Source organism: Phragmites australis, chromosome 2, assembly GCF_958298935.1.
Source record: "Phragmites australis chromosome 2, lpPhrAust1.1, whole genome shotgun sequence".
Taxonomy (NCBI): domain Eukaryota; kingdom Viridiplantae; phylum Streptophyta; class Magnoliopsida; order Poales; family Poaceae; genus Phragmites; species Phragmites australis.
The window spans coordinates 6509766-6520633 of record NC_084922.1 but is presented as its reverse complement, the minus strand read 5'-3'; the positions used below and the strand labels follow the sequence as shown (position 1 = coordinate 6520633).

The window sequence follows — 10868 nt, the reverse complement described above, 5'->3', positions numbered from 1 at the left end:
CGTGGGTATAGTGTACAAACTCTGCAGATTGTAAAACTATTCAAATAGTCATGCCCACGGTCATAGACATGCAAAGCATGATCTCAATTGATTAGACGCAGGGTGTTCGTGTCTTGATGAGTGAGTGTGTGGATTAGATATCCATGTGAGAAGGTTGCCGGCTCAATCCGTTAGGAGCTGGGTGGTACTAGAGGTACACCACATATAATGATATGGACCATGGAGCGAGGTGTAGTCACTCCTAGGACCGAAAAACCCCAAATATACCTTGTTACCTATTATCTTGATCAAACTGTTTTAAAGGTTAACAATAGATAATACAATTGAATACCTACATAAAACCGCTTTACGCTTAAAACTAAATCGTAAAGTATTGTCCTTGATTCTTCCTTTATGCATCTATAGACATCTTGAAGTAGTATAGGTCTTATTGAATATCTTCTGTACTCACTTTTGCTATCATTCAGATGAGAAAGTAGATGCCGACTACATTGGAGATGAAGGCACGAATGAATAGTAGAGTTAGTAGTCATGTTTGCACCCTAGGTGTCTGTGGATTTGGGTAGATATTTCCACTGTGCTTTTGATGGCCCTTAGGCTAGGTCTATAATATACAATATGGTTTGTAGATCTTTTGTACTCTGTAACTTTAATACTTTTATATACAAAGTTTGACTATACGTATCAACTACTTAATCTAGGAACTAATATAGGAGGCATAACAGATTCAGGGAAAGGGGTCTTACACCGTACTCGAGAACAGGGGTGGTGTGGGCGCATGTGAAGGATCGAGCTCGCCTAAGGTTATGAAGCTGGCGAGGTAGCGGCGTGGGTTGGCGGCAAGGAGAGGATGCTCAAGCACCCGTAGACAGGCCCATTTAAAAACCATTTGACATGCATGGGCCTATCAAAGGAATGATTGTCACCACCACCGATCGTGTAGGAGCTATATCAATAACAACATGGTGTTTCAAGGTTGAAGAAGAATGACTAGGCCAAACAGGTATGGATTGATGAACCATTGCGCTTGCCATGAAGCTAGGCAGCGAGCTACTTTCCTCTTCCACCCTCTGCACCACCTTGGCCAATGACCATCTCATCGCGCTTGGCCTCCAACTACAAGAACCTTGGCCACAGCACCGAGCATGGCGGCGACGCTCGCCCTTGTCCTTCTCGATGTCCTCCCACTTTCCTCATTGCGATACCTGCATCCCTCACGAACCTCCCGACCATGCCGTCGTTGAGCAAGTCGTCTTCCCTAGCCATCCACACTATCTCAGAATGAGTTATTACAGATGATTTTTAAAACCTATCATATACGCTTATAGGTTCTGTCTCTATAAAAATATTTGTGATATCGATCTTGTTACAGATGGTTTCAGAATTGTCTGCCATATGGTTACACACAGATGGGTTTGTTTTGCAAAAACCGTCTGTGAGTAATAAGAATCACATACCGATTTTGTTGAAACCCGTTGTGTGTAGTTAGAGTCACAGACATGTTTTGTTTACACTCCTTTGTGTTAATTGTTACATACAGTTTTTTTTTAAATTGTCTATGTGACTCTTTCCCATACAAGAAAATTTACTTCCCAACAGCTAGGAAGCAAATTTACTTATAGGGGGAAAGGGTCACACAAGTACAATTCATTATTGACAAATTAAACAACACATTGCGTAGCCAGGAAGCCAATTTGCTTATAGGGGGGAAAGAGTCATACAGATACACTTCATGATTCGCAAATTAAACAACACATCAACACATTGCTCATAACATCAATCACATATTATTCAGAATATAAAACATAGACATATACATAAGATAAAAGTTAAGGATATCAAACAGATACACACCACATGTTGTTCAGAACACATAAGGTAGAATTAGGTGGATATCATCGTAAAAGTGTCCATATTGGAAAATACTATCGGCTGTGAGGATGACATATGGCCTAGGGCCCACATATCATCCTAACACTGATGGTATTTTTTTAACTTTTATGATTTTTGCAATGGTACCTAGCAAATTGCCCCCACACATAATCCTAGCTAGCTAAACACCATCCCTAGCTATATATCATTGGTCGATTGACGTCATCTTCCAAAAAGATGAAATGATTGACGCTTTCAAAAACACAAAAAGTGATCGACAAACTTAGTTCATTAACATCTTTCGAAAAGATGAGATGATAGACATCATCTCAACCTCCTGTGTTCTAGCATAATATCAACTCAATCACCATTTTTAATAAGCAGCTCATAGTCATCTGGATCTAGCTACAACTTGATTATCTTACGCATGAGCCAAAACTAGACTACGTTGCTACCAAACCACCACCCACTGTTCAACAAGAAATGAGTGTCCAAGTCTGTCTTGCAGTTGACAAAAATGACTCAATTGTGATGAATAACAATAGAGAAATTTGCATTTAGAAGAATAGAAAGGAGAACGCGATTGACAACATACATAGGATTGACGGAGAGGGTCTTCATAACAACGAAGAAGATAAAGTTCACCCGGCCGAAGTCAACGCCAAGCATCCACGCCATTGAAATTGCCATAGGGACAACCCCATCTTACCACTTCCTGATTACCGTAAACTGCACCATTGCAGATCTATAATAAAAATAAGGCTTTGCCATTAGTTACAAACCCTAACTAAATCACGATGGAAAGCGTATGATACTCAATTCGGTGCAGTGAAAGGGGGGATTCGACCCTCGTTGAGATCTCGCTTCTTCGATGCTAATGCCAAGTGAGGATTTCTCGGTGTAGTGGAACACTTGGATATGACGAGTGAGGAAGAAAAACACTCATTGTCACTTTATATTGAGGGGAGACGAGGGGTTGTATGTGCGGGAAACCAAAAAAGTCTGGAAAGATAAGCGAGTTGTATGTGTGCGAAGCCAAAAAACACAGGGATGACAAACAGTTAAATTTAAAATGGTTCGTAGGTTTATTGTCCAGACACATACAAATTTTAAAAGAAACTGTATGTGATAATATCATAGACGGTGTGTAATATCATTTGTGTCTGTATGATAGTAACAGACAGATTTTTAAAAACTGTATGTGAGTTCAGCCATATCTGAACGATGTTACTGTTAAAGACACGTCTATCTGAGATTATTTTCACTGATTTTACGGTAGTGCCATATCTGGACGATGTTACTCTCGCCGTGCCGCTGACATTCCCTCCTCCCGGCGCTAGCGAAGTGGACGGCGACTGAGGCCCGCCCAGATCTTGCCGAAGTGGAGCACCAGGGAGTGGCGGTGGAGGTTGGCGGACTTGGGCGCCTCCTCTTGGAGCGCGGTAGCGGAATGCTGGCGAAGAGCTGATGAGCTTGGAAGGCGAGGGTGGTCGCGGCATGAGCGTCGTCCGCCGAGAATGCCGGTCCACGGCCAAACGAGCAGCTTGCCGGAGTTGTCTGCTCAGCATTAGCCATTAGCGTGTCCTCACTCGACATGGAAGTTCTTTTGGTTGCTGAGGCTTCACTCCACAACTCCAGTGTGGTTGGGTAGGTGTGGCTCACTCTGAAATCTGAATGCTTACCGTGTTATGTGTTTATATGCATTGTGCATGCTGCGTGCTGGAGGTTTTTTTTGTGTGTGTGTTATAGCTAGCTTAACGTTTTCCTTTTGCATAGCAGCAGAGAGCAATGCCTGAAGGGTCATTTTGGCTACTGAATTTTATCTGGGAATTACACCCAATCAGTGGCTAAGCTAGAGCTAAGAATTAGAGGCCCAACTTGTTCTTCGTCATCTTTCCCTCCTCCTCTCCCTTTTCTTGTCTTCTTCTTTCTCTTCTATACCAAAAAAATCATAGGAATACTTAGAGGCTCTCAAGTGTTCCTAAGGGATAAGGGCTCAAGCCCCGTCCTCCCGGGATCCGCCCATGCACCCAATCATAATTTTTCAGCATGAAAGCACAAGCTGCTAACACAATTAGGTTGCAAGCGTGATCACATACAAGTACTTCAATCCTGCACATCATGCAAACGAACCACTTTCTGATAACTGAACCGCAGTTCATTGACGAATTAACCAGAAGTTCAGGGCATAACGATTGCACGAAAGCTTCAAACCCAGATAACCATAAACTTCACAATCAAATATGAAAGGCGACTGATTAGATGCAGACATCTTCATGTTCTGCAGCAAAAAATACTACTTATATAGCTTTTTTTGGCACTAGAGTAACAATCTTAAAGGCTTCACTAGAAGAAACAAAAGATTGCCATGGCCATATTTCTTCTCCAGGACGTACGCAGATCCTAACACCTACGTATTAACAGATGCTTGGATCCAAAGGGATGTGACAAACAGGCAGCCCTGCCGTTTGGAATTAGACCGGACTCAGATCCTAAGTATAATACTTACTATGGTTCTGTCTATGATAAAACTAGATTATTAAAATATTGTGATAGGTTGATGGCACAGATTGTTGCATCCTTCCCAATGTTTTTGTGCTCTCAGCTTATTTGTTATGATTATTCAATCCCGAGAACTACTAGAAGAATCAGTTCAGTGCTTTTTTTTTGCAGGAAAGAATCAGTTCAGTGCTGGAGCAGTCCACACAGTAAAATTTTATCATCTAGCTTAATCAGCAGAAAAAAATAACATTGACGTTTCAAGCATGTACGGTCAGTGTTCCTATGATGTCAATAACCTAGACAGCGTGGTTAGAATGAACAGAAGCGCACAGGAGCTTACAGTTTTTTTAGGTTCTCGTTCTCACCTTTCAGCTCCTCATTCTTCTTCTGCACAGACTCCACCTCCTTCAGAACCAACTCCACCTTGAGCCTTTTAGGTTCTCTTCACGTCATGGGCGGAACCAAGCCATGGCAAGGTGAGCTTCAACCTGAGGCGTAGGAATTTCGCAAAGGTATAGCCCAGGTAGTAAAAACGCAAACCGAGGTGATGTTTTAACATTAGTTCTAAGCTGTTAAAGTCCAGTATGAGGCGTGACCAAATCCTGGTTCCGCCCCTACTCCGCGTTGGAGCTCTCTCGTCTTCGGAGCGAGCTGCAACCTCAGATTCCCAATCTCTTTGCAGACCTGTTCCACATCCTTAACTGACACACGCAGATACTGGGCTGAAAACAGAGAAATCACAAGCTGCATTTCAGAAGGTGTGCCACCTTGCTGTCGGAGTAACAAGTGGTGCAAATTTTCATACCTTGGCCAACTTCGTTCTGGGTCTCAGCCCCAGCAGCCTGCAGTTTAGTGCGGTTAAATCAATATCCTAAACTTAAACTAAAAGATGGACGGTTCATTCATAGAGAAAAGAGAATATTCTAAACTAATCAACTAGCTCAAACTGTACACGTTATTCAAGCTGTTAAATCAATACCCCTGCATAAACATTTTACTGTCTTACTACTCAAATGACCGGCAATTGAATTTCTGTTTGCAAGAGACACCATTTCTTTTTAATCGAATAGAACATCACAGGCCCATCATCTGATTTCTATAAGAATTTTGATAGGACGAGGCCTCGCATGCCATAAATTATGGGTAAGGGTCTACAAAAATTCTAGATAATACCATAATGATCGACATGGACCATTAGAGATGGTATCACCAATAAAGTGGAATATTGTCCGTTCAGAGGCAAATATCATGGTTTTCTCTGACTGTATATACAAGTCACCAAGCGCGGGCAGATTGTTATCGATCAACAATGGTCCAATTCAAAGTGCTAACAAGAAAAAAAAAAAAGCTACCAATCTAATATTACAACAAACCCTAAATTCTAGATCCCCTCCCAATCTCACCACAAAGAGAGTTTTCATTGGAAAAAATTAAGGGGATAGAGGGTGATTACCTTGCCAGTCCTATTCCACCAAAAATAAAGGCTTCTATTCACGAGGATTTGATGTATCTAGAGGGGAGAAGAGAGGCATCCACACTTGCGCTCTCTGTTCTTGCGTTGGGTTAGGAAAGTGAGATGGAGAGCGCAAGAAAGAAGCGGACCCGCTTCTTATGTCCCAGGTAACAACGTGAAAGGTGTGCCATTGAACTACGGCGCCAAAAACCTGACACCATGCGATAACACATCAACGTCTAATTAAGTGCACAGCACCAAATTAGACGGCACCTAAAATGGTCCAATGGCGTCAAAAGATTGTGGCGCCATGTGAAGGATCCATTTTAAACAACATTTTTTGAAGGGTCCATTGTGAAATACATTTTTAAAAAGGGCCAAAAAGTAAAAAATTCATAATGAGCAAAGCAAAACGAACTAAATATGCTACTACTATTACAATAAAAAAATGAATACAGGAGAAGCATGATTATGCATGATTTGAGCAAGGTAACTGGCGAAATGGCAACAAGACCGGTCACATACCTAGAAGAGACATACAAGAACTGCTACTACATATGCACCACAACAACAACAATAACAACAACAAAGCCTTTGTCCCGAACAAGTTGGAATAGACTAGGGATGAAATCCACAAGATCCAACTAAAAAGACACCTGACAACATATGTATACTAGCACAGCACAATATACAGACACCTAACAGCACGGAAGGCATGGGTTGGTATTATTCAGTTCACTGATCACATCAGTTTTAGGAGGAGAACTGCACAGGGCTCCTGCAACAGCGCAAATGGCGCTCATGCACGACTACTTATTGGCTTGGTGGTCACACGGCCCAGGGCACCTCAGCCCCTCCTGCGCTTGGTCGACGTCTCCATCTGCCCGAACAGGTACTTCAGCACCTCCTTCATCGTCGCCTTCCGCCCTTTCCTGAAGTTCCAGAGCTCGGGCACGACATACCGTCCACTGGGGTTGTACTCGTTTATCTCGATCAGGGCAGTCTTCACCGCATTGCACACATCGTCGCCAAACTCGATCCACAAGTACTTCAGTTTCACATCGTCGTCATCTATAACTTCCTGCAACAAACGATGATAAGTTGATAACTATGATTTCCGAACAAACACTAACCTCTATAAATGTCAAAGATCACATAATAGTTGAATAGAACTCAGTAAATACCTTATCTTCTCCATCAACCTTAACAAATTTAAAAGGATGCCAGGATGGCTTCTTAATTTCCTCCTGCCAACTTGAGACTAGCTCTGCAGTTTTCGTCTGGTAATCATCATTGCCATATTTCTTCCTACAAACATTTTGAAATGGCTTTTCATCAAGTTCTCCCATTCTTTTGATCCCAATAGCTGTCCGCCCATTTAGGTCATCCTCCAGGCCCTGAGAATTGTGATAATCATTTCAAGAATGAAAAACATTTTATGAACATCAACTAATGGAGAACACATTTGGTGCAAGGTAATTTCTAAACATATAACCCTCAGAAACGAGTTGTACCATTATCAATTCTTTTCGGGCTTGTTGTAGCTCATCATTACTTTCACGTTCTTTCGTCACAAGATCTCCGCTCAACTCTTCTAGCCGTTTCTTTTCGTGCTCTAATCTTTCACTCAGCTTCTCCATCTTCGCATGAATATCCCCATCGTCATCTCCCTCCAAATGTTTCATCACTTGAAGTGTGCCATTCAACCGTGTTACTTCGAGCTCAAGTTGTTGCTTCTCATGCAGCTCCTTTTCCAGCAGAAGCATTCTTGCGAGGACATCTTCCTTCTCCCTCTGATGTTATTAAGGTGTATTAGTTCTCATCTCCGGACTTCAGAGAAACCATCTAGGAAACAACATAAGTACGAAAAGTGCAAACCTTCTGGTCATCCAATAGCTTCAGAACATCTTCATCAGCCCTCTGCTGCTCTATACTAGCTAGCTCAAGTTCACTATTATCATCTTTTGCCTGTACGTTTCAGAAGAGAAACTTAAAATAATGATATAAGATACTACAGTATGAACTTATGCTATCATACAATATGCTCAAAGTGTCATCTTTAGTTCTACGAGACCATTAAGCTATCGGGCATAGCACTTATGCTGTAGAAAGAAATCTGGCATTCTTGGAAAAGTACCATACAATTTAGACAATAAAATACCTACTAATGATATGCCATTTGTCAAAAAAAGAGTACTATTATACAACATCATTTCAAACAACTTGTAAAAGTCTCAAATGGAATATAAAAAAGCAGCAAATAATCATAAAGTCTTTATTTTCATGTTATAGTCAGCCACTTAGATAAAACAATGTTCGCCATCCTGTAAGTTCAAATTAGTGCACCCTAGGCATAATATTTCAGCAGAGGTTACATGTGCATATAGAGCTTCACTTGTGTAGTTCTTTAGCTTACCTTCTGTTTCTCATCATCGAGTTTCTTCCTGTCGCTAGCATTCTCAGCTGAGAGCTTTTCGAGTTGCTTAGCTCGTGAATTCAGTTCTCTCCTCTTATTTTCTAATTCAAGCCTCAAGTTTTCATTGTCTTGGAAAATCCTCATAGCATTTTCACGCGCCCTGCGATGAAGATTGCGCATTTCTGAAGGGAGAAATACAAAAATTATTAGATGAATGGTTTCTAATAGAGAAAATTGCTTTGTTGATTTTGTAACCGAAAGAAATTAAAGCTAAACAATCAAAGTTCATGATTGAGGGAAGTTTGTTTATATATGTAAGCAATGCTCATCTCATCAGGTAAGTCTTATTGGCAAATATAATGTTAAAGCATATAAGAGAGACATGGAGCAACTTCATGCATAATGGTATTATCTGAAGAAGTCCTGCACTCCTGCAACCTGTCTAACCCAACATGTACCGATGTTTCTCTAAATACCTCATGTTCAATATAAAAGGAAGAGTCTAAAAATAGTTTCAGGACTTCTAAGTTCTAACGTGCAAAATATCAATTATGAAATAGTACGAAACAGAAATACCATCTGTTGATTTGATCAATTCCATAAGTTCACTGAAATGACTTGACATGTGACATGTAGGTCACTCTACACCATCAAGTACAGCCAAAGGAAACAGAACACAATAGCACGAAGTACCTTCATTGTATGCCTCATGCAGCTTCCTATTGTCCTCCTCAAGCCGTGCAATGGAGAGCTCTGTTGCATTCTTCTTTGTCTCCAAATCCTGCAAGTATTGGTTCTTTGCTTCAATCTCAGATGCTAGTGTTGCCACCACCTTCCCTGACCTCTCTGACTCAATCTTGGAGACCTCATCTATTGTTTTCAGATTGGTATGCTTCCTCAAGAACCTTCCCACCACACTCGCTGCATTGTAGTCCCCCTCTCGGGCAACCCACCCATAAACCTTAACCTCACCTTCACGGCCCTCCACCTCTGCAACACCTAAACCACTATTCCTTGTCTCAAATTCCTTCTTCCCCAGCTTATTCACGCTGAAATGGTTCTCAAGTGTGAGCGCATCATTAAACCCACTCCAATCATTGGTGAACCTCACAATCGCAAATGTTTCCATGCCTTCCATGTCATCGACAAACAAAGGCACAACCTCAACCAAACTAAACATGGCCACTCTACTAGCAAAGTCCTCCGCATTGAACCCTGCACCAGCTGCAAGAACACAGGCCCACGGCCAAGCATACCTCTCAACCTTCTGCGCCGGCCCCACATTTGCTGCCGCAGAACTGCATCCGTCGGTATCAACATTGGCTTTGGCCTTCCCGTTGGCACTGGGACTGCCATTGACGTCGGTGGTGGCGGTTGCAATGGCACCGGCAATACCAGTGATACCGGCAAGCTCTTGCGCAAACGACGGATCGGTGCGGACAAAGCGGGCAAAGGCGCGGTGGAAGGCGCGCTCGCGGCCGTGGCGGCGGTGCTTGCTGGAGGCGCCGATGCCGTCGGCGTGCTGGAGGAGGTCCTTGAGCTTGTAATCCTGTTTCTTTTTTCCTGGGCAGAAGGGACAGCGAAAGGTTCCGTCCGGGTTGCGCACCCGGTGTTTGCCGGACCTCAGGAGGCCGTACGACTTCTCCTCGTAGTCGCTTTCCGCCTCCGAATCATCCTCGTCGGGGTCGTCGGAGGAGTCCTCGGCGGCGGGGCCCTTCACGCCGGCGGCTTCCGCGGCGGCCTCGGCCTCGGCCTCCTCGTAGGGGTCCATGTAGTCGTCCATGTCATGATCCATTCCCCTACAGAGTTTCAACCGAGAGGATTCCTGAACACGAATACAGCGATTCTTGATTCAATCTTTGGAGGAAAAACGCGATTTTTCTCCCCGGAGGTTCGATCCAAACACCGAAAGAGGAACGAAAGGACTCACCTTTCTCACGAACTGGAGCAGAATCTGCTCCAAATTGCAACGAAACAGGATGGAATCGGGCGGCGAAACCCCCAGCCGAGATCAAACCCGCATCGAAATCGCGTTCTCAGATGCCAGGATTGTAGCAAACAAGGTTGCCTTCGCTGGATTTATGGTGCCAGCGGGCGGCGGAATAGGCGAGAAAAGGCAAGAGCTTTACTGGAAAGGATTTAAGAGCAGGGCATCATCAACACCTGCATTGCAGGGGTTTAGGTGTGGCGCACAGGGGAGAGGATACAGAAAATGCCAGTAGCGCGGGGTCCGCAGGTGACATGCGGGCCCGACCCCTTGAATTGTGGCTGACCCCGCGTGGTAGTTTGTAACGATGAAATAAAACTCCTACTTATGTTGAAATGGAGAATAAAATTTTGTTCATTCGAGTGTGCCAAGCTGGAATTTTGAGGAAATTTATTGCATAAGGATTCTAATTCTTTCATGTGATCTTCCTATTAAAGCAATGGTTCGAACACGTACTGTATAGATTTTTCCATTTCTGTATTTTCTAGATGATAGGTAACATACTTTATGTTAATGGTTAGCAGAAAAAGGATAATAGTCAAAATTGTATATAAATTATCTGTCAACATGCATTCCTTTATTGCATTTAGAAAGTTATTAATATAAGTGAATTGGCTAATTTTTCGTCAGCAACTTTA

At 42.8% G+C, this 10868-nt stretch overlaps 1 protein-coding gene and 1 long non-coding RNA gene across 3 annotated transcripts; both read right to left on the bottom strand.

Annotated features, from left to right (window-relative positions):
* Positions 1–4466: 4466 nt before the first annotated feature.
* Positions 4467–5975, bottom strand: LOC133909801 (uncharacterized). Its single transcript, XR_009908437.1, has 3 exons — positions 5828–5975; positions 5180–5216; positions 4467–5096 (listed from the first exon to the last, which is right to left on the bottom strand). It is a non-coding gene; the product is annotated as an uncharacterized LOC133909801 (long non-coding RNA).
* Positions 5976–6268: 293 nt separating this feature from the next.
* LOC133896420 (factor of DNA methylation 1-like) lies at positions 6269–10428 on the bottom strand. Of its 2 annotated transcripts, none has more exons than XM_062337023.1 (7): positions 10174–10428; positions 8937–10068; positions 8244–8425; positions 7706–7795; positions 7342–7620; positions 7012–7224; positions 6269–6908 (listed from the first exon to the last, which is right to left on the bottom strand). In XM_062337023.1, the coding sequence occupies exons 2-7, from the start codon at positions 10036–10038 to the stop codon at positions 6675–6677; spliced, it is 2100 nt and encodes a 699-aa protein (XP_062193007.1). In that variant the 5' UTR covers positions 10039–10068; positions 10174–10428; the 3' UTR covers positions 6269–6674. The 2 variants fall into 2 exon arrangements, with proteins under 2 accessions (XP_062193007.1, XP_062193013.1); XM_062337029.1 differs by having other exon boundaries at positions 8937–10042.
* Positions 10429–10868: the final 440 nt, after the last annotated feature.